The 23972-nt window shown below is 46.0% G+C and overlaps 1 protein-coding gene across 1 annotated transcript in view; it reads left to right on the forward strand.

The window, feature by feature from the left end:
- Positions 1 to 23972, forward strand: part of KIAA0922 (KIAA0922 ortholog) — a 172919-nt gene that overhangs the window by 106180 nt on the left and 42767 nt on the right. Inside the window, exons 8-18 of the mRNA XM_018061620.1 lie at positions 12151 to 12228; positions 12413 to 12566; positions 13798 to 13856; positions 14181 to 14289; positions 16522 to 16612; positions 17138 to 17291; positions 17845 to 18015; positions 19315 to 19384; positions 20443 to 20560; positions 22325 to 22466; positions 23618 to 23727. Coding sequence (XP_017917109.1) covers positions 12151 to 12228; positions 12413 to 12566; positions 13798 to 13856; positions 14181 to 14289; positions 16522 to 16612; positions 17138 to 17291; positions 17845 to 18015; positions 19315 to 19384; positions 20443 to 20560; positions 22325 to 22466; positions 23618 to 23727 — 1256 coding nt within the window. The remainder of the gene's footprint in view (positions 1 to 12150; positions 12229 to 12412; positions 12567 to 13797; positions 13857 to 14180; positions 14290 to 16521; positions 16613 to 17137; positions 17292 to 17844; positions 18016 to 19314; positions 19385 to 20442; positions 20561 to 22324; positions 22467 to 23617; positions 23728 to 23972) is intronic.

Here is a 23972-nt window from a genome sequence, read left to right on the forward strand (position 1 = left end):
GGCTTAGCTGCCCTGAGGCACGTAGGGTCCTCCTGGCCCAGGGATTGAGCCTGTGTCCCTGCGTTGGCACCCAGACTCTCTAGCACTGCGTCACCAGGGAGGTTCATGGATCTTTTTTTGTTGTCCTGCCAACATTAACTGTGTTTGAATATTCTAGAAGCTTTTGCTAGAAGATTTGAACATGTCCGATAAATAGCACTTTTCCCCTTGAGTTCTGACTGGTGGATAAGAATCAGAAGCTGGAACACTAAAATGCCTTCTTTATATTACTGATAAGCCACATTCCCCTATGTCATGAGAGAGTCAGAGGTTCTAACTCCCTGTCCCCAAGGGCAGACCTTGGTGTGGCCCATTGGAAGGGACTTCTTTACAAGTTGAGGAAAGGTTGATGTGCAGTGTTATGTAAGTTACAAGTGTACACTGAATACAGTGATTCACAGGTTATACTTCATTTCTAGTTCTAAAATAGTGCCTATATGCTATGTTGTACAGTGTATCCTTGCAGCTTAGTTTATGTGGCAGAATGGTTTATATCTCTCAGTCTTCCCCCTCTGTCTTACCCCACTCTCCTTCCCTCTCCCCACTGGTAACCACTGGTTTGTTCTTTATGTCTGTGAGTCTGTTTATTTTTTTGTCTGACTCACTGGTTAGCTGTAGTTTTTAGATTCTACATGTGCGTGAGGCCACACCATATTTGTCTGACTTCACTTACATAATAATCTCTAAGCCCATCCATGTTGTTCCAGATGGCAAAATTCCATGCTTTTCGTGGCTGAGTAGTATTCCATTGTACGTGTGTATTCCACCGTTAGCCATTTATCTGTCGTTGCTTCCATATCTTGACAGGTGTAAATAATGCTGCTAGGAACGTTGGGATGCATGTATCTTTTTAAATTAGCGTTTTTGTATATTTTAGATATATACCCAGGGGAGGAATTGCTGGATCACATGGTAATTCTCTTTTCAGTTCTTTGAGAAACCTCCAGACTGTTTTCCACGTTGTCTGTGATAGTCACTTGGTTGTGTCTGACTCTTTGAAACCCCACAGACTGTAGCCTACAAGGCTTTTTTGTCCATGGAGATTCTCCAGGCTAGAACACTGGAGTGGTTTCCCGTGCGCTCCTGCAGGGGATCTTGCCAGCCCAGGGATCGAGCACTGCGGGTGGATTTTTCTTACCGTCTGAACCACCAGGGAAGCCCTGGCTTTGCAGAGCGGCTGCACCAATTCACATCCCCACCTAGAGTGCACAGGGGCTCCCTCTTCTCTGCATCCTCACCAGCACTTGTGATTTGTGGTCCCTTGAGGAAAGCCGTTCTGACAGGCGTGAGGTGATACCTCCCGTGGTTTTGATTTGCTTTCTTTCCCCTGATGATTAGCAGTGATCTGTTCATTGCCTGTTGGCCATCTGCTTTTCCTCTTGGGGAAGGGATGTTTGAATCCAGGACAAGCACCCTTCCCCAGGATGTAGAGAGGAGAAAAGAAACCAGCTCCTCCGATAGTCCCCACCCTGTCACGCTGCCTGCAGTACAGGCTCATTGTCTGGCCCAGTCATAGGTGACTGCCTCTGCCTTGAGGGGAAGGCAGGCTGGGGCAGAGGGGCAGGAGTATCCCTGTTTAATTTCCTTATTCCATTGGCTCCTCGGTTTTGTACTTTTGACACGTTGGACTTATCTGTGGTTAAGCCTCCTGTCTACCCCCCCACCCCCGATTCGGAGGTGAGCTGACTGCTTGTGGCCATACACCTTCCTTTCCGAGGCTGATCCTTCTCCTGTCGGTTTACCAGCCCTCTTTTGTGTTCCTTGGGGACTACTGGGGTGCACAGTGGGGTTTGCCCTGGGAAGCTCTCAGCTGCACCGTAGTAATTCGTCAGTAATCTGCTCCAAAGCCGCTCTGTGCCCTGAGCCTAAAGTGCATGTCCTCATGGTTCCCATCCCAGATTCTTTTTGAGTGTCCAGTATAGCTCCCCAGAGCTTTGAAAGAGGCTCGAATAACAGAATTAAGATATTCCAATTAAAAACACAACTCCAGCCTTGTACGGATGCCCCATCCCAGACCTGTATAATATAGTAAATAAAGTGAATTCTCAAACCCACTTGGATTAAAGTCTTGGTTCTGAGTAATCTTGGCCAGATTACCTAACCTTTTTATGGCTCAGTTTATAATACAGATAGTAGTGCTACCTCCTAGTAGTGCTGTAGCTGTTGAATACATTAATACATGTAAAAAGCTTAGAACCTAGTTTCTGGCACACAGACGAAATGCATTTATCACTTTAAAAAGTTTTTGTGAAAAAACAAAAACAAAAACAAAACAAAACAAAAAAAAGTTTTTGTGTATTGGCTCTTTCCTACTATGAAAACTCTCAGGGAGAAATTTAAAATTCAGAGATTTAGTCCCTGGCACAACATGAAAGTTGGAAGCTCTAGTCCCATATCAGATTTTGTTGGGCTGTGAGTTAACATGCAGAGAATTTGAAGTCCTCCCTGATTCCTTATTTTGTCTTTTGTGTTAGAGAGGGACTCCGTGCCTGTGTGCAGCTGAGGAGCTCCAGCAGCCCCAGCCTGGGCACTGCACCCCCCCGGCCGCCACCCCTCCCTGCGAGGATGTGTGTGCCTCCCCGGGGGCTTCAGGAGTTACAGTAGTTCAACACCAAGTCTCTCTTGATCTAGAATTCTGACACGTAGGAGTATTACATTATCAACCTTACATCCACCAAATTTGGAAAACATGCCCCCCAGCCCTCAGGGCATGAATTCTGAGCAGAACTGTTCCCAGTATTTCATCACTTGCCAGAGAGAGGGGTGGAGGGCCGAGAGAGCATCCTCTGGTTTCAGCTTCAGTTTGTGCCAGCTGTTCTGAGCCTAAGACCTGTGCCCTTTTTTTTTTTTTAAATAAAGTTTTCATTGAATATGTTACAGTATTGCCTTTGTCTTTTTTATGTTTTGTTTTTTTGGCCATGAGGCAAAAAACTCTGACCAGGGATTGAACCCGCACCCCCTGCATTAAAAGGTGGAGTCCTCACCGCTGGACCTAAGCTCCACGGTCGGAGGTTGCCTGTCCAGAGGGGAATCGGAGGAGAAGACGCCTGCGCCTGCCACCTCCTCTCTTGGGAAGCGACTCCGAGAGGCTTGCGGTGGCCGCGCGTCTGTCCCCTCCCTTCTGCAGGGAGCCCGTGGGGCAGGCGTTCCTCTGCGGAGCGGAGCCCCGCTCTGTTTCAGGATGGAGTGGCGGATGGGGGTACTTGGAGACCTGTGCCTGATGTGGGATGTGGCTTCCCCGCCTCTCGCAGAGGGTCCTGGAAGCTGCTCTTTGGGAAGGTGGTTCCTTCTCATCCTGCTGGTTTCGGGTGGAGCTTGTTTGCAGCAGACTCCTGACGGGGCACTGTGGTTGGCATGCTGGGGGCTGGGGGCCCAGTCGGGGGTTAGCACCTGGGCCCCAGTCCCGTGCCCCCTCCTCCGGCTTGTGCACCTGCCATTCTTTGCCCTCAGGCTGTGCTGGTTCATTCCTGTCCCCTCTTCCGTCAGGGAGGCTCGGATGAGTTTCTGTTTAACCAGCTGCTTTTGCAGCCGTTGTCTCTGCCACTTGTAAGCTCCTGCTGGGTGCTGTAATTGGTGCACCCCCACTGCCCGCTTTTAACCTTTTCCTTCTTTTTTGGTCTAGAAGTGGTTTTTCCTCGAGAGGGTCCTCTAGATATTTTCTTGTGAGTTCTCCCAAGGCAAGAGAGGTACAGTTGCTGGGGTCTGGGTCTGCTGACTTGGCTTCTCTTCCGCACACTGACTGGGTGCGCGTATGTTGGTGACGCCCTCCCAGTAGGCCAGCGTCGAATACAGGGCTGGGGTCAGTCTTCCTGTTCTCCCTGGTTCCCCTTGAATGGGTCTCCTCCGTGCTGTGCCTTCTCTCAGACTGGGCCCTGATCCCATAGACTTTGGGAACGTGTTCCCTCGGGGCACAGGCCTCGTCCTCCCGTCTCCCTGCCCTCGCAGCCCTCCCAGTTTGTGCAGTCCTTGGCAGAGCTGTCTCCATCTTTGGAGATGCACATAGGTCCTCAGTTGTCTCACTGCAGGTTCTCTGCCTGGCTTTAGAAGTGAGTTTCCCCATAGCTCCTAGAGCTGAATCCTGTTGCCTTTTGAAGGAGCAATTCCAGTCCTCTGAGATCTTGCTTGTCTTCCTTTAGTAGGGGGGTTTTGGTGGTTTCCTTAAAGCTCAGGCAAGCACGAAGATGCAGCTCCGTCGCTTGAGTTCGACTCCAGGCTGTCCCTGGCTGCCCGTGACCCAGGCAGCACGATCTGCTTTTCTGTTGCGCCTTTGTCTGTTATTCCCAGAGGTGTCAGCCTTTCTCCAGAGGGCAGCCCTCTCTCCCTCCTGCTTCATTGGTCTGCCTTCCTTTTGTTGTTGTTTTGTTTTAGTTCCTCTTGTCCTGATAGGAAAATGAGAATGTTTCTCTAACCTCTCTGATTTCTGGTGTGAGCCTGATCGTTCCAGGGGACAGCCTTCAGTGGCTGCCTTCTCCACGCGCGCAGTATTTTGTCAGCTGCTTCTCTGACTCAACCTGAGATGACAGCATGTCTCTTTAATAAGAATACCCTTATTGCCTCTTTAGGTATAAGAGCTGCTACCCCTGGATATGTGTACCTCTTTGGATCTTGAAAATCGGAAGTGGCAGTTGGCATTTAGATGGTTGTTAGCTGTGGGGCCAGCGAGTTAGAGAGGAATTCTTGAGTCTGTGGACCAACCACACGAAAGTCAACAAACCCTTTCACAGTTCTGACTCCTGGCCAAGATAATGCATAAAAAGGAACAGCATTTGGAGCAGCCTGTCCATACTGCCTGCCTGGCGTTGGATTCAGCACAGCTGCCTTCGTGTTCTGGAAGCTCTCTCTGTCTTGAAGAGGGTCCTGACTCTGGGGTACCTTTTTGTTTTGTTTTTCTCACCTCCCCTTTTCCTGTGGTAAACTATGTGTAACCCCCGATTCGTTTACCATTTTAGCCGTTTTTAAGTGTACAGTTCAGTGGCATGAGTTACACTCACATAGCTGTGTGGCTATCACTACCGTCCACCCCCAGAACTTCTCTGTCCACCCACACTGAAACCCTGCCCCCATTAAGCAGCGATTCCTCCTTAGTCCCTCGTAAACATTATTCTACTTCCTGCCCCCAATTTGACCGTCCTGTGTCCCCGCATACGTGGACTCGTACCGCATTTGTCCTTTCGGGGATTTCCCTGGAGGTCAGTGGTTGAACTCTGCACTCCATTGCACGGGGTGCAGGTTCGATCCCTGGTCAGGCAGCTGTGATCCTTAATGTCGTGTGGTGCAGCCAAAAAAAAAAAAAAAGGATTTTAAATTGTAATAAAATATACATGAGAGTTGTTTTAAACATTTGTCCTTTGGTGGCTGGCCTTTCTCATTTAGCACAGGTGTCTTCAAGGGTTAGCCATGTGGTGGCAGGTGTCAGAATTCCCTCCCCTGTTGACCGAATCATACTCCCTTCGGTGTTTATCTCGTGTTTATTCTTCAGCTGTCTGTGGGTTTTGGGCTGTCTCCTGGCTACTGTGGACAATGCTGCTGTGAGTCTAGGTGTAGAAATACCTGTTGGAGCCCCTCCCGTCACTTCCGGGCATGAACCCAGGAGCGGATCCGCTGGAGCATGCTGCGGTTCCGCGTTCGCCTTTTTGAGGAGCCACCATACTGTCTCCCACGGAGACGCCCTTCTGTTCACGGCCCCCTCTGTGCCGTGCCGCCTTGGGTCAGAGCCGCGTGGTGCTGCTCCTGAACTCGTGCAGGGCCGGGCCCCCGCTCAAGGGCGGGCCAGGCCTTCAGGGCTCCCTCGCCTTTGCTTAAGGCCTGGCATCAGCCATTGGATAAAATAGCCGCTTGCCGTCGGGCTGAGCCACCGTGACCCGCTGCGGTGGAGGCCCAGCGCGGCCCTGGAGCTGCCAGCCCGGCTGTGGCAGCTCGAGCCAGCTGCCGGCTGGAGAGGCCAGAACGCTGCGCAGGCCGCTGCCGCTTGGTCCAACTGGACGTCTTCATAGTCAGTGCTAGCTTGCTCTCCCCGCTGCGTGTAGTCTTTCATGATTCCTGGCACATTTCAGGGGTGGGGGAGAGGGAGGTGGAGTGCAGTGAATGACTTCTCTCTCTTTTCTTGCGTTCTGAACCAATTATGAGGTAAGACAAGAAGAATTTGAAGCGTTTAAGGGGGAAAGAAAGTCCCTTTTCTTGGAAACCAAAGGTTTGGGGGAGAGGAGTTTCTTTTCTAACAACTTAAAAAAAACCCATTTATTTGGCTTCACTGGGTCTTGGTTGCAGCTGACCGGCTTAGATGCCCTGAGGCTTGTGGAATCGAGCATGTGCCCCTGTGTAGCAAGGCGGGTTCTTAACCCCTGGACCACCAGGAAAGTCCCCCCGTCTAACAGCTTGGACGTGGAGAAAATAAAATACTTTCTAGAAGCATTTAAGTTACTTGTGGGATTTCATTAATTGAATGCATTAATTGTGAATAAACAAGCAAATGCTCCCTTTTGAGGGTCTGTTTGGTGTGCTGTGATTGGCATGGGTCTCATTTAACGCTGCTGACATGGCCATGAGCCCATTACCTCTGCTTTATGCAAGAGAAAGCTGAGTCCTGGAAAAGGCTTATGGAGAATATCCCCAAGGTTTCACGTCTGGGGTTTCATCTTGAATCTGTGTTGACTGCAGAGTCACTTGGCCGCACCGCCTTTTCTAAAACGATGTGGATAAGGAAAAATCTGATATGTGTGCTGAACCCTTTTCCCTTAAATAAATAAACTCATTTCAGCCAGTTCTTAGGATTTTACAGATATTTTAGTGAGTGGGCCTGGCAATGTAAGTAAATTCTGTTTCAGTGGTTACATATGTGAAAACCAGGTTAGTGGTAGTGGTGAGGGCTGGTTAGTACCAGGGTAAGTTAACCCTGCAGCACCTGTTGGTGAACCAGCTGAGCCTGTCTGCTGCACAGGAGACGCTAACGTAGGACTTCGGTTAAAGAGTGTGAGTGCTGTGTAGAAGGGACCAGGAAAGTACTAGCACCGTGTGAGTGGGCCACTGGCTGGAACGGTCACATGACTTACGTGGGCTCTGTGTTCCAAAGACACATGTGGGCAGAAGAGATTTACCTGGATAAGACCTCTATGGTTTAGCATTCAGAATTGTGAAAGGGGGACCTCCTGGTCGTCCAGTGGCTAAAGCTCCGGGCCCCCAGTGCAGGGGCCCCCAGGTTTGATCCCCAATCAGGGAGCTAGATCCCACATGCCGCAACCAAGCGTTCATGCGCTGCAAGTGAAGACCCTGCATGGTGTCACTGAGACAGCATGCAACCACACAAGTAAACGTGTTTAAAGGGAGTCAACACGTGTAAGAAAAACCGTGAAAGGGAATCTGAGTAATTGGGGTTTATCCAAGAAATTCTTTTGTATTTCGTGCATCATATTCTGTAAATGAGATGTTTTCACGTCTGATCATTAATGGAAACATTGTAATTTCAAGTCTCTTGTTCATTCTGAGTTAATGCATTATAGACTCTCCTATACTTTTGTCAGGATATGGTTTGTTCTTTCTTGTCAATGAAAATCGTCTCCAACGACTTAGAACTTTCAGCCCATCGTTTATCTTTCCTGTTTGATTGCACACAGCCCCCCAGAATCACCCTGTGCTCCTGGCCTGGTACACAGAGACCAGTTTTTTAAGCAAGTAGAGGGAGGTAATTTTTTTCTCTTTCATCTCATTCCCTAAGTTTAGACCACTTCTCCACAAAACCTTGGAAATACATGCCATACAAAAGGCATCTTAACAGGGCTATTTTCTTGACAGTTGCATTCTCTCTTGGTATGGTTTTCTAAGACATGTTTTCATGTTGAAGAGTTTTTAGGCTTGCAAGTACCTGAGAAATAAACTTGACCTGTTCAGAGTTACGTGGAAAAAGTACTGATGACTCAGTAAAAGAACTGCTTTTACTTTCCCCCCTGTTTTTCCACTAGCTAACCTTTGGGGACCTTTGATAAGTCATTTAAGTCCTACAGACTGCATCTTTTCCCACCTTCTAAAAAGGAATAATACCATACACTTATGTGAAAACTGCTGAGGAGGTATTGTTTCTTTTAGCTGTCAGATTTGTGAACTAATTTGTTAAAATAATGTGGGAGGTTTCAAAAGAAAAGTAGGCTTTTGTTTTTCTTTTATAACCTGCCCAGGCCCATGTCTGCGTAAGCGGTTAAAACAAACGTGCTCAGCTGGGGCTCTTTCAGAGAGAATTTGTTATCCCAGTGTGCCAGTGGTTGCCCCAAGCGGCTCATGTTTTGGTTATAGTTTCCCTTTTTAAGTGGAGAGTGCAATACTTTTGTTCTTTTGGGAAAGAGACATGGACATTTAAATTTCTCTTTGAGAGAAGCCTGTATCTTCAAGGGCAGTTTGGAGGTGCTGGCACTCCCCCTTGTGGGGCTCTGAAATATGTTGTGCAGCAAATAAAACGACATAGTTTATTTTTGTTATGTTTCCAACTGATAGAAGAATCTTACTTAACATGATACATTATAAATTCATTCATCCAGAAATTTACCAAGAATGACAAAATAGTGGGCTCTAAAATCACATCACTGTGCAGGTAGGATTTTTAATCATGTTCAAAGTCATAATTTTGGACTTTTACCTTTATTTCAACATGTGAAGAAATATTTTAGGCAAGAAAATTGCCTTGTCAGATTAAGACCTATAGTTAAGATGTTATAGGTTAATTAAACAAAACCCAGCCTAATTGTAAACGTGTTGATATGGGTTTCTCTTTAAACTTTTTTTTTAGGAAAGTTTCAGATCAGAAGCACGTGCCAAATATCAAGTTCCGACGCACACGTCTGTTTTAGAGCCATTGTTTATTTTCAGTTTCTTGCCCCTAGCAGGCTTGCACCTTTCAAGTGAGCATTTGTGACGGTGCACCCACTTCTCTTCCAACATCAGCTGTCTACCGAGTGCTGATTAAGTGGTAGACATTGTGGAGAAAGCATCAGGCAGGGTGCTTTCGGTCTGCTGGGGAAGTCAGACCCTGAACAGGTTGCTGTAGTGTCGTGGCCTATGGCCTGAGTGTGAGTACTGGCGTTGACCCCCCTGGTGCTGTCAAGGACCACCTCCCTAAGAGTAGTGTTTCTGCTGGGACGTGAAGGATGAATCAGATTTAGTTAGGTGGAGCGGAGGATGGATTGGGAGTGAGAGTTCAAGGCAAAGAAACAGCATGTTCAGAGGTTGACGGCAAAATGGAGCAGAAAGTAGGTGAAGCTGAAGCATAAACACGGAGGTAGAGAAGAGGCAGGCGCCCGGGTTTGTTGGTGCCGTAAAGGACTTGGGGCTTTGGCTGAGCAGGCAGTCTGGGATGGGTTCTGAGCAGGTAGTGATGTCACCTGGTTTGTGTGTTAGTAAACTCATTCCTGATGCATTGTGGACAGTGCAGAGGAGAGGACAGGGGTAGACACGCGGAGACCGGGACGGAGTTACTATGCCAGCCTGCTGCCCCCTCCTCCTCCCTCTACCAGGGCAGAGGTCTGTCAGCTTTTTCTGTAAAGGCCCAGAGAGGCGTTTGTTTTGGTTTTGTAGGCTGTAGACTCTACTGTGCCTCCTTAGCCTGAAGGCAGCCACAGGCAGTTTGCAGAGAGAGCGTGGCCATGTTCCAGCCAGACTTTATCTACACATAGGCTGGTTTTGGCCCATGGGCACAGTGTGCTGGCCTGGTCCTTATGGTGTTAGGAATGAAGGGAAGTGAACACGTCCAGGGGCTGCAGAAGACAGCCGCTCAGTACGCCTGGGTTCTGGGTTGTTGGGGGAGGCTGAGTGAGAAGGCACGGGGAGGTTGGTTTCCAGGTTTCTGGCTTAAGCAGTGCTATGGGGAGTGGTGTGCAGACGCGGCCCCCAGCAGGGGCTGTGTGTGAGGGTGCGGGGGGCACCCAGGCTGCACGTGTGGGTGTGCAGAGACGCCTGCACCAATGAGATAAGCATGGGTGGCTTCGGCGTGTCGGGCGAGAGGGCAGGGTCGCCCCTCTTGTTGGGCGAGAGAGCAGGGGACAGACGGAATCTGCAGTGACTGTGACGGCTGTGCCGGAGGCAGCAGAGCCAGCGGACGCGCCAAAGAGGGTGAGACAGACACCAGGAGACGCCAAGAGGGGAGCAGGGCCGGGCAGAAGGGGGTTTCTTTGGGGTTGGGATACACAGGGTCACTTAGAGCTTGACTAACAGTTTCAAGGAGTAGGTGGGCTTTCTTTGTTTATGTTTTTGATGTGGGACTTGGCTCATAGAAAGACAAATTAAAAATCGAGCTCTTCCTTGAGATTTGAGGTTCAGTTTACAGATGATGTTACTGTTTAAATCTAACTGATACGAGCAGTTACTTTTTAAAAAATTCAGTTAATTTATTTTAATCGGAGGGTAATTACTTTACAGTATTGTGGTGCTTTTTGCCGTACACTGACATGAATCACTTACAGGTGCCCATGTGTCCCCCATCCTGACCCCCTCCCACCTCCCTGCCCACCCCATCCCTCTGGCTTGTCCCAGAGCACTGGCTTTTGAGTGCCCTGCTTCACGCATCAAGCTTGCCCTCGTCATGTTTCTCATACGTGAATATACATGTTTCAGTGCTGTTCTCTCATGTCGTCCCACCCTCGCCTTCTCCTGCAGAGTCCAAACGTCTGTTCTTTACATCTGTGTCTCTTGCTGTCTTGCATATAGGATCATTGTTACCGTCTTTCTAAATTTCATATATATGCGTTAATATACCGTATTGGTGTTTCTCTTGCACAATTACTTTTTAAAAGAGCCTTGGCTAAATCTTTGGTCCTATTTACAACCTTGGTTAAGTGAAAGTGAAGGCCGCTCAGTCGTGTCCGACTCTTTGCGACCCCATGGACTATACAGTCCATGGAATTCTCCAGGCCAGAACACTGGAGTGGGTAGCCTTTCCCAAGTGGCCGTATGCCTGGATGCACTCTGCATTTCCTCGATATCATCCCATGCGTTAAGATCTTTGAACTTTATGAACTTCTGCCGTCTTTTCATATACTTTTGTCTCTTCCATCCACCTCTCTTCCGCCTATTAAAAATGATAGCCAGTTGAATGGTGGACCTTCTCCTATGGTTTTGCCACAGCATCTAAGCTCATTCTACTGATGAGAGCCAGGCATCAGAACCATTAATTGGCTCTGCAGATGGTGACTGCAGCCATGAAATTAAAAGACGCTTGCTCCTTGGAGGAAAAGCTATGACCAACCTAGACAGCATATTAAAAAGCAGAGACGTTACTTTGCCAACAGAGGTCTGTCTAGTCAAAGCTATGGTTTTCCCAGTAGTATGGATGTGAGAGTTGGACTATAAAGAAAGCTGAGCACCAAAGAATTGACGCTTTTGAACTGTGGTGTTGGAGAAGACTCTTGAGAGTCCCTTGGACTGCAAGGAGATCCAACCAGTCCATCCTAAAGGAGATCAGTCTTGCATGTACAGTGGAAGGACTGATGGTGAAGCCCCAATACCTTGGCCTCCTGATGCGAAGAACTGACATTTGAAAAGACCCTGATGCGGTTGAAGGTGGGAGGAGAAGGGGACAACAGAAGATGAGATGATTGGATGGCATCACCGACTTGATGGACATGAGTTTGAGTAGGCTCTGGGAGTTGGTGATGGACAGGGAAGCCTGGGTGCTGCAGTCCATGGGGTCGCAAAGAGTCGGACATGACCGAGCAACTGAACTGAACTGAACTGAACAGAGCGAACCTACTTTTAAATAAGAGCAGGCTCCTGTGTTGGAGCAGAATGTTAAAAAAATATAAGAAATGCCAAGCAACAGTGTTCCTGTGTATCTTTAGAACATTTTTATCTGCTTATTGCCATAACAGGAATTTTCATGTTGCCCATGGGAGAGCTTGTGATTTCCATTAGATGTGAGCTCAGTGACAGAAGAGATTTTTCTGTTTTATTCACTGTTGTATTCCCAGCAAATAGAATTTTGCCCAACATTTAGCAGAGGCTCAAGTACATGTTGAATGAATAAAATGAAGGAAGAAATCTAATTTCTGATTAGGTGATAGATTGTTTACTGTTGATAGTAGATTGAGACTTTTGCTTCCTTGTAATTTCTTTCCCTCCTTTTTCTTCTTTTAGGCGGAAACCACTAATTCCAGCCTCTTGCAGGTGCAGCTGGAATGCAGTTTACATAATAAAGTGTGCCAGCAACTAAAGGTAAAGTTAAAAATTCAGTGTTTCCTTCCTGCCTCTTTGTTTAGAAATAAAAAAGAAAACAGCATGTTTATTTGCAGAAGTGCATATGCTTTTCCCCTAAGTGCTTTTCCCCCCTAAGATTTGAAATAAAAAATTAAGTTGATTTCTCGAGTTTTTCCCTTTTTTTCCATCCCTCCGATCTCAGAGTTGTTATGTGGAATCGGATGACGTTTTACGGCTACAGATGAGCATAATTGTGACAATGGAAAACACCTCCAAAGAATTTGAAGAAAACACGCAAGATTTGTTAGATCATCTCTCTATTATTTATGTAGCTACAGATAAATCTGAGAGCTCAGGTATGGCAGAATCTGTAAACTTTTCTGTTGAAATATATTTTGATTCACCTGCATCGCCTTTCTGAATCATTTACTGAGAGATTGCATTGCTGTGATCCAAGACAAGGAGATTTTGCTTTCGTTACTGAAACCCTGCAGTAGTGACTAGTTTTCAGTCTGCATCTGCTTGTAAGGGTGTATTATTTTTTAAAGTAAATTAAGTGGCAACTGCAGAGCATTCTGTGTTTTCCCGAGAAATAATTTTCTTGACGTTTTGAAGACGGTGAACAAATTAAATGGGCACCGCAGTCCAATATAAACATTTATGCAGTATTTTACGTCTTGTGTCTTGGTTCTGTTTTATGACTTGCAGAAGCTCAGTTGACCAAGTCATGCTGCTTGTGTTTTTCATAGTTGATGGTATGTGCCTGGTTTGGCTTGATCCTGGATGCCTGACAAGTCAGAGTAGTGTGAATTACAGTGTTCCCGTCTATGAATTTTACCTTTGAAACTGTGCATCCTACTTACCAAGAATAACCTTGTTTATCAGTTTAAGTTTCTAAGAGATTTTGTAGAGGACCTAGGATCCATGAATTTTACCATGTCAGCTTTGCCATTGGTTATCAATACTGTTCTGGTACCGAAATACAGTTTTACATTGGCCTTAATCGTTGACTGAACACAGTTTACTTTCCCGTCCTCAGAACTGATTACAGTAGTCAGGGGTCAGCAGGAGAGCCTTCTCGTCCTGGGGTTCCGAGTTTCTGCCGGTTCCCAGGATGGCTAGGTGGACTTCAGTGGAGGGAAGATTCCTGCAGCATGGGCAGCGTTTCTGTTGGTGAGGATTAAAGAGAAGCCTGCATCCTGAGGTCCAGGGTTTTATTTTTCCCAAGTGTGGTTGTCAAGTAAGGAAGTGAGGGGCTGTCTGATCAGTAGGAGACCTCAGGTTTCTTGGAAGCTGTCCAGTTGGTTAGTTTCATCTAGGGAGCAGGAGTGTGACCCTACACTCAGACTTTTTCTACTAGCAGTTCATCATTAGAGAGCCTGTGTTGACAGGTCAGTCTTTTTGCCAGAGTCCTTTTTCTTGTGACTTCGAAGAATACCCACCAGAAAACACCTCCTCATTTCAGTTTTCATGTTGGAAGATGAATTGCATTTTTTAAGAGAATTGTGCTAGGTGATGTTTTAACTTCAGTAGTGAGAATGAGATGGCCCTTTGTTTTAATCTCATTACTTTGGTTCTTTTGAACAGATGATTCAGCAGTGAATATGTATATATTACATTCAGGAAACAGCCTTATATGGATACAGGTAATTTTAAATACTTGTGTAAAGTATACTTTAAACTTACAAATGTATATTTAATTACAGAACATGAGGACTCTTGAGAGAACACTTGTCTCTGTTACCTTTTGCTTCCACTGAAACCCGTTTTCCCTTGCTTGAGCCCATATCTGGATGACGGTTGTCAGCACCCCTTCGTGCTGTTACAGAATAGCACGCGTCGTTACCCCTGCTACTGAACAGTTGCTCTCTATGCCACCCTGAGCTACTCAGCCGTTTTAACAGGGTTGATTCCACCTGCATCAGCCTCCACCCCGCTAAAAGCAGTATTGTGGATTATTTTTGTTACAGGATGTACGTCATTTCTCCCAGAGAGATGTCCTGTCCCTGCAGTTTGAACCGGTACTCCTACCTACTTCCACAACCAACTTTACAAAGATTGCTTCTTTTACTTGCAAAGGTACAGATTTTAAAAATGTTGGAGGCTGTCTTCTTGTTTTCGTCGTTTAGTCGCTATGGTTCTAGTTCTTTCTGTGACGGCTCAGCTACAGCCTAGGCGCTTGGGCTTCCTTTCAGTTCCACAGCCTCAACAGTTCTAAGACGTGGCCTGATGGAAGCAGTAGTGCTGTGCCGCTTTTATGATGCCACGTGAGTAGGGTTTTGAGTTTACAGATCATAACTCAGTCGGTGGTTGGAAAGGCCGGGTTGTACACGTGTGAGGGACGCACTGCTTTCTCAGTCGGCGGTTGGAAAGGCCGGGCTGTACGCGTGTGAGGGGCGCACTGCTCTTCCAGGCAGGGCTGTGCACCCCCAGTTCGGTTTCTTTGTGTAGAATGCAATGCAGGATACCTAGTGAGTGTCCAACCCAGTCCTGTCCTCAGTCTCACTTACGGTTCAGGAGGCTTCTACAGAGGAGTGAGACGCATGTTAGATATAGGAAAACAAGACCCGACTCACTTATATTGAAAGGAACGTTAATTCAAAGCAGTCAGTGAGGTATAACTTAGGACTTGGGTCTGTGCAGGTTAAGAAGATTGTTAGTATTCTGTGTTAGTAGTGACTAGAAAGAAAACAACACTGACTTTTTTGACATGAGTATAATTTGATACATGCTATTTAGGAGAGAAAATTGGTCCTTTCTCTGAACACTTAAGATGTGCATGTATGCTCTCTGATCCTGAACTCTGCTTCTCCGAGCTTATCCTGGGAGTGTATCTTCATGAGATATACACTTGTGTATATTCAGAATTGTACTAACAGAAATATGCACTGTTTGTGGCAACAGAACAGGAGATTGGTTAAATTGTAATTCATCTGCATGGGGGTGGGGCCTAGGCGTTAAGAGTCATACACAGGGGTGCAGTGTCGGCAGGCTGGTTCTCTAAGGGCCCTGTGTGTGCGTGTGTTAGAGCACTGGACGGATGCCTGGAGTCTGCTGTGTCAGCAGGGTGGTTCTCTCAGGGGCCCTGTGTGTGTGCGTGTGTGCGTGTGTGTGTGTGTGCGTGTGTGCGTGTGTTAGAGCACTGGACGGATGCCTGGAGTCTGCAGTGTGTGCAGGGTGGTTCTCTAAGGGCCCCTGTGTGTGTGTGTGTGTGTGTGTGTGTGCGCGCGCGTGTGTTAGAGCACTGGACGGATGCCTGGAGTCTGCAGTGTGGGCAGGGTGGTTCTCTAAGGGGCCCTGTGTGTGTGTGTGTGTGTGTGTGTGTGCGTGTGTGTGCGTGTGTTAGAGCACTGGACGGATGCCTGGAGTCTGCAGTGTGGGCAGGGTGGTTCTCTAAGGGGCCCTGTGTGTGTGCGCGTGTGTTAGAGCACTGGACGGATGCCTGGAGTCTGCTGCCAGTTGTTTCTCTTGTCTAGGGAAAGGTAGACGTTTATTTTCACATCTTTTTGTTAGTGTTTGAATTTTAGGAGGGGAACATATATTAACACACAGCAAGAAAAAAAGTCAGGTGTCAGTATCAGACTTAAGAACTCAGTACCAGTGGGACGGTGTCCTGACCTGGCTCTAGGAACACACTGAGTGATTGGCGATTCAGCAGTGGATTTTGGCAGCGAGGTCCCACTTTGGCTGTGGCTCCTCCGTGATCTTGGGTTCACCTGTTCATTTCTGGCTTACACCTCCACACGCATCTCTTCACCCTCCCTAGTGGGCTTAACTGTTCACTTTTGTCGTCTTTGCAGATCCAAGGACTTACCTGTTAGTTCAGTTCAGTTCAGTCGCTCAGTTGTGTCCGACTCTTTGCGACCCCATGGACTGCAACAGGCCAGGCCTCCCTGTCCATCACCAACTCCTGGAGTTTACTCAAACTCAGGTCCATTGAGTCGGTGATGCCATCCAGCCATCTCATCCTCTGCCGTCCCCTTCTCCTCCTGCCTTCAATCTTGCCTCTTAAGATCTTTACTAAAGGAGAGCCACAAAGTGTTGACTCTCTTTTCCTCCAAAAGAAGAAATGAGAGGTTGGTTTAGCAAAGAGGGGGGTAGTACCATGTTCTGGGTAACTGACAACCAGCCAGTAAGGAGGAAAGATAGTGTTTAGGAAAGGATTTTACCATTTATATCTCATGCACGATTTTAATGGAGACAAAAATGTGAAGTAATTAAAATGTTATAGATAAAACAGTTATTTTCATTTGGGCAAATGAAAGAAGAGATACCGATTCTTCACACTTATTTCCTTCTGCCTCCCAACAGCTCCGTCCTGTGAGAGTGGGCTAAGAGAAGACAGAAAGAAAAAAGACTCTCCGACACTAAAAGCGTGCCTCTCCTCCCCTGTGGTTCAAGGGTGGGTTTCATTCCTCTTTCCCTGGAATGGTTTGCTTCCCTGCCCTGCCGTAGCCCGGAGGTGACTTTAACAAGGAAGTGATAACTTGTGTGATTCTCTGGACTCTTCCAGAGTTAGTAATGCTAGAAGGCTGTGAAAGGGTGTTAGCAGGATGGGAAAGGGGAAGCTGAATGATGGAGGTGGTGGATGGGATCCAGGCCAGGCAGCCGTGTGTGGAAGGAGGAAAGCATATTCCCGCCACGTTTCTGAGTTACCTTCGGGGTCTGGTTTCTGCCTGGTGGCCTCTGTGAGCTGTCCTGGTGCTGGCCACGCTGCACCCTTGGGCCTTCAGATGCTCCACTTGTGGGCAGGAAGGCTGAAGAAGGCGCTGACATTCATTCTGTGATGCTTTCATGCAACGACTGTGTTTTTTTTAGATTAGGTTAGGGTTATGTGCGACCGTTCTGTTGCAGTTAGAGGCTCATTCTCGCCCTTACGGTTGTCTGTATACACGGGACTGATGTTGTGACTGTCTTGTGTTCGCAGGTATTTTCGAATGGACCCTTCTGCCACCCAGTTTCACATAGAGAATCATGAGAATAATTCAGGGCTTTGGTCCATGTGGTACCTCAACCATTTTGACCGTGGTGTTGTATTAAATGATGTGTTTGTTTCCAAGGAGACCAAGCACATTATAAAGGTACATATGGTATTTTTATTTAAGTTTTAGCCTATTTTAAGCTTTGTTTAAGGTCAAATACTATGAAATTAATTATTTATAAAATCTTTCACTTACAAAATTTAAAGCAAGTATGTTTCTTTTAACATTTTCAGAATTACTTTTAGGCTCTCTTTATTTTTTCAAACTATTGTTCAAGGAGCTCAAAGGGACCAGGATATATCCCATTAGAGATGTTTGTTACTACCATTATTTAAAAATATTATAAATTATAATCTATCCTAAGAAGATTACATTTAGTAAAAATAAGCCTCTTCATGATAAAATAGTAGGTTTTGGTAAAATACCGGCTATGAACATGTCAAGATTACTTTTGTGAAATTTAAAAACAAGTGCATGTTAAATATTAAATGACACATTATTTATAGAAAAATGTCGGTATTTGACTGGAAATAATTGAATAACATTTTATTTCTCAAAGTATAGAAGAACTTTAGTATCACACAGTATGATGATTTTAATCATAATTAGCATTAGTTAGGAAAGTAATTTCTCTTACTTCTTTTCTTTTTAGATTCTGAATTTCACTGGCCCTTTATTTCTACCTCCAGGCTGTTGGAAAATATTTTCTTTGAAACTTGCTGTTAAAGACATTGCCCTAAATGTATTCACCCATGTATTTTTGACTACAAACATAGGTGCTGTTTTTGCAATACCTCTTCAGATTTACTCAGCGCCCACCAAGGTATTGTTTACATATGCTAATGTTTCATAACTTTTGTAATAATTACTATTTCTTCTTATTAGCTTACCTTATGGTGCTTGGATTTTGTTGATGGAGTTGACCTCATATTTTCTAAGGCTGTCTAAGAAATTAATGGATATTACCAGGCCAGTCTTAGATGATAAATTGTTTAGTATGGAAATCTGTTTGAAAACAGCTTCTATTTTTTGTAAAGTAGTACATGAAGTAATTTTCAAGTGAAATAAGGTATTAAAGGCCGATAGATCTCATTTTCACCTATTTCCAAAATGAGCAAGGACTATGTGCTTGCTATAGTAAACACATTTGTGCCATTAGTACGTATTTGCAGTGATTTCAAATAAACTAAATTGTTAAATGCTTTATTTAGACCTCTGGTAAGTGACTCTCAGCTGCTCATAATCCTTGAATTTCCTAGTGGGCCATAATCTAAAGCCTGAAAGGATTCGCGATTAAGCAAATACTTTCTAAAGTCTTTGTATATTGTATTTAATTTAGATCTTACCTTAAACATGTCTCATTTTTTCTTAATGTTTATTTCTTTTCATTTAGTTACTGTTATTGCTTCTTTTTGATCCAAGCTCTTCTGTATAATGCTGGGTTCTAATTTTTCACTATGAGACATTCATACAACCATCTTTATGATTTTTCTCACTAGCGTTGGTGTTTCATAGATAGAATTGCCTCATGTTTTGCTAAAAACTTAAAGATAGGGCTTCTAAAAATATGGTAAACAAAATGTGAGGTTAATTTTATTAATCCATATTTTGAGCAGGGGAGGTTTCTTAGAGATTTCCTTTTTCCATCAAGGGCTGCATATGAGAAGAGTGACTGGGAGGGAGCAGGCAGGCTGCAGGAGTGTGGAAGAGGCGATCCGTGCTTTCCCAACTTAGGAAGTGGAACATTCATTTAAATGTCCTGAATAGCTTAGGAGTTATGATGGATTAGAATACAGTGTTTTAGAAACCCTACTGAGAATATCCTGAGACTAATTTAATCTTTAATTTAGAAGGCAGCTTGGTGTCTGTAGGGCCCTGGGGGTGTCAACTGTGGGCGTTGATTATTGCACAGAATCCATTGTAGTGACCCTGCTGTGAGAGACAGTCAGAGCTCTCAATCAAGGAGAAAGAAGGCCAAGAAATCACTTCCTAGTTGTTTGGCTTCTGGTTAAAGGGAAGTTTGCGGAGGTGGAGGCCCATGTGTGCTATGCGTTTGAGTGCGTTAGGATTTTTGTGTTTAGTGTTGTGTTTTAAGTTATTCATATATTACTTTTCAATCTAGGAAGGGAGTCTGGGTTTTGAAGTGATAGCACATTGTGGCATGCATTATTTCATGGGAAAATCAAAAGCAGGTAAGTATTCTGCCCTTAGGCTTTCTGTAGACCTCTAGTGTTGGGTGGGGTGGGAAGTAGTGAGGAAGGTTCACATTTGTAGATGGAATAATTAGTCCTTTAACATCATTGCATCATATTCTGTTCTTTAAGAGCATGATCATTAACCGAATGACTTGAAATTATTAAGAATCCTCCAGAACCGTCTGCGGTACCTGTGTAATTAACACCCCTTTACGTCTTAACTTGCACTTCTGTAAGGGGCTTTTTCAAACACGATGTTTGATCATAATAGCAACCTTGTCGCCAGGAACAATTGGACTCTGATTCTTTTATAAAAGGGCTGCCTAGAAGTTAGTAAAAAAAAAAAAATAATAATAATTTGGAATTGTCTTTGAAGAGAGTATAAGCATCTTATAGGGAGCACTCGTTGTTGTGTGAGACTGGAGGCCAAGGTGTCGATAGAGAAAGCTGTTCTAAGTTTCCTTGCTGCCTGTTGACTTATTAAAATATATAGCCCGAGGAGAGCGTTCTAGCACAGAGGTTTCCTTTGGATGACTCCCACTTTTCCACCCTTGTCTTCTAGCACAGACAAGGCAGGGCAGGCCAGCAGACAGGGACCCGTTTGAGTGTAAACAGGTGCCGCTAGGCTGAGCCCTGCTCGCAGCCCTCGTTTCTGAGGATTGCCGCCTGATTGTGCACTGGCCCTGCCTGGTAACCCAGCTCAGAGACGACTAGCACTTCCTGGCGCAGTTTAGCCTTCTAGGTTTGAAGCTGTTGAACATGGTCTGAGTAAGATTTTTCCCTTGTTTCAGGCTGTATTCATGAGCCATGTGTCTTTTATGTTATTACCTTCACATAATTCGATTCAGTTTCGTTTTATATATGTTCCTTTGATTTGATATCTCATTTACCATTGAGTTAGAAGAACCTGGAGTAGAGCAGGCAGTGGACAGGAGTCACTGACCACTTTACTGTCCTCTGGGTTTGAGAAGTTTTAGCCCTCAACCCTTGGCTTTATTTACTAAGTGAACTGTGTTTCCTGTGCATCTAAACAGTAAGTCTGATCTAACTTGTAGAAAATCCTAACTGGGAAGGGAGCCTTTCTCTGGATCGGTCTACCTGGGATGTGGATTCCGAACTTGCAAATACATTGTATGAAAGATGGAAGAAATTAAAACACAGGGACGTCTGCAAGTATGTTTTCCACCTCTGTTTGTTTCTTATATTCTGCACTGGGGCGGGGGGGCACTTGAACATAATCTTTGCTGAAATTTCAATAGTGAATGTTTAATATCCAGCCTTCATTTTGACAAATTTCAAACCTCAGAAGAGTTGAAAAGTATAGTATGATGAGTACTCAAATATTCCTAATTTGGACTCACCAGATGTTTACATCTTACCGCTTTTGCTGTTTTTTCTCTCTCCACCTGCGTCTGTATGCACGCGTACACACACACTTCCTTTTTGCTGAGTCCTTTGAAAGGAAGCTGTAGATACCATGACGCTTCAGCCCTTAGCACTTTATTAGGGAAGACTTTCTTTCCTAAGGAACATTCTCCTGCATATAACTTCACCGTCATTACATACCCAAGGAACTTAACACTGACGGGGTTATTTGAACTAATAAACGGCCCAGACTCACATTTCCCTTGTGTGAAAGTGAAAGTGTTAGTCGCTTAGTCAGGTCCAGCTGTTAGCAACCCCATGGACTGGAGCTTGCCAAGTTCCTCAGTCCATGGAATTCTCCGCAAGAATACTGGAGGGGATAGCTCTTCCTTTCTCCAAGTGATCTTCCCGCGATGCATGCGGATCTGAACCCAGATCTCCCACGTTGCATGCGGATTCTTTACCATCTGAACCCAGGAAAGCCCCTCGTTGACCCCAGAATATCCATTATAGCTGTCTTCCTTTTTTAAAATCCAGGATGCATCCAAGGAGCATGCCTCGTATTTAGTCATCATGTTCCCTTAATTTTCTTTAGTGCCCCCCTCTCCTCATCTTTCGTAGTGTGATGTTTCAGAGCGTCATAGCCAGCTGTCTTAGGGAACATTCAACCCTCTGGATTTTTTGGGATCGCTTCTTCAGGTTTACATTCCCGTTAAACGTTTTGGGGAAGAGTACTCATGACTTGGTTGCCCTTGTGTCCTTATCGTTGTGTTACCTGAGGAGGGACATAAATATCAATCTGTCCCATTATTGACGTCGTTTGGTTGAATCATTTGACCCTCTCCATTGTAGCCTATGGTTTTCCTTTTACAATGAATAAATAATATGCGCTCTGGTAGTTTGAGTCTGTACACATTTCCTGTTCGCTGATAATGTTTCACCGTAGGATTTTGGCACCCATTGGTAATCATTGCCTGGGATCAGTTATTGAATTGATGGCTGCAAAAATGGTGATGTTGCTAATTATTCTGTTCACTCTGCACTCTCTGGAGCATCACTATGAATTCTTTGGTTGTTACCGTCTAGCATCATTATTATTTTTGATGTCAGTTTGTCCCAGATTAGGCTGATGGGAGCCCGCCGAGGCTAGCTTTTGGGTCTTTGGTGTGTACCCATCACTCTTTGAGCACTTCCTTGCTTTCTAGTAAGATGGGGTGTTCCAAGATCATCTTGTGCTTTGCCTCCCCCATACCCTGAACAGGCTTCCCAGGGGGCTCCGTGGTAAAGAATCTACCTGCAATACAGGGGAGGCAGGTTTGATTCCTGGGTCTGGAAGATGGAGGAGGGCATGGCAACCCACTCCAGTATTGTTGCCTGGGAAATCCCATGGACAGAGGAGCCTGGCGGGCCACAGTCCATGGGGCCACACAAAGAGCTGGACACGCCTGAGTGACTGAGTACACACACATACCCAAGAGCCTCTTGTTCGTTTTAGTTGGAGTGATATTTAGTGATTTCTTGTTTATATGTCAGAATTATTTCCCATAATTTCTTTCTTTACGAATTTCACAGAAGGACTGTTTTAGAAGTGACTCGGTTTGCCCATTCAAAGAAATCCAAAGAGTCGGAGCCTTTTGCTGTCTTCCTGCCTCGTTTGGTCCCTGAGCCTGGCCTCGTGTTGAACTTCAGTGCCACCGCCCTGAGGAACAGCATGGTGAGGCTCCCACGTCTTCTCATTTCTTTGTCCGTGACCTCTCGGCACTCGAGTTTTTACGTTAACTGAGCATTTCCACCTTGGGATACGGTTCCAGAATCAAAGTTGGAATTTAAGTGACACATGTATGCCGTTCAGCGCTTCTGGGAGGGAGGTGTCGGAAGAACAAGATGAGGAATAAACTCAAGAACAGACTGAAATGCTTTAAGCAGATGCATGTTACGAAGTCCGTATTCAGCTCAGGATCCACCAGCGAAGCCAGCACTCAGCTGTAGCCGCGGAGGGGGTCGGGGCTGACACAGGCTTCAGTAGAAGCGAGCGCGTTTGCAGCTCGGAACGGAGCGTCCTCTGTCGCTTTTTGCATCCTCGGCTCCCTTCCTGTGTGGAAGCTTCTCCTGAGCTGATGGCAGAGGAGGGCAGAGCAAAGGCAGTGCCACCAGCCTTGAGGTTTTATCTGGAAAGTCTCCTTACCTGAGAGCCAGGTCACTGTGGTCTGAGTAATAATTTATACTTCCTCAGGTACTCATGGAGCTTCTTAGGGAAGACATCCCAAGACTGCTTTTTAAAAGCATTTTAGTTTGAAAAGTTCAACTTAAAGAAGAGTTTCAAGAGCAGTACCAGGAACTCCCAGTTGCCCTTCATGCAGATTCATGTATTTTTAACATTTGCCACACTTGGCTTGATGTTTCCCCTTTCTTTCCACACACGTCTTTTTATGAGCCGTGTGAGAGGGTTGGACATGATGCCCCAACTCCACTTCCAGGTGAATTTCTTAAGAACAAGACATCTTCTTGCATATCAGAGTCTAACTATCAAAATCAGAAAACGTAAGCATTAAGCACAACAGTTTTGCCTGATCTGCCGTCTCCGTACAAAGGTTTCCACTTATCCCACTCACATGCACACTTCACAGCATCCAGCCCAGGGCCTCTCCTTGCCTGGCCCGGTGGCCTGCGTCTCCTTCCAGCTTCGGCAGCTCCTCCACCTCACGTTGTGCGGCTGTTACGACGCATGCAGGCCGTTGATTCTCTAGACCGTTCCTGGAATTGCCTAGGTGATGGTTCCTGGTGAGGCGCAGGTGATGAGTCTTTGCAGCTGCGTCTCAGGGGTGGTGCTTTCTCCGGAACTGACTCTCCTTCCCACACCTCTAGGTGAAGTACTTCGTGGTGAAGAACCCCTCCTCCTGGCCAGTCTCCCTGCAGCTCCTGCCCATCTCTTTGTACCCGAAGCCCGAGGCCGCTGCGCGCCTGCTGCACAAATGGTAACGCCCAGCCGGTGAAGACCTCTCACAGGGCGGGGGTGGTTGCTGGGAGGGGTTGAGGGCCTGTCCTGTTAAGACCGCAACTGTTAGCAACTGTTCGGTGTCCTTTGCATTTCCCCCGGTTCTGTGCATGGACGTGCGTGGGCTCAGCCTGTGACGTCGACCCCCGGCCCTCCGTGCAGACCCGGTGGCGCGTGCCAGTCCCATGCATCGTGTGGCTCTCCAGTGTTACTGTGTCAAGTTCA

Source organism: Capra hircus, chromosome 17, assembly GCF_001704415.2.
Source record: "Capra hircus breed San Clemente chromosome 17, ASM170441v1, whole genome shotgun sequence".
Lineage (NCBI taxonomy): Eukaryota > Metazoa > Chordata > Mammalia > Artiodactyla > Bovidae > Capra > Capra hircus.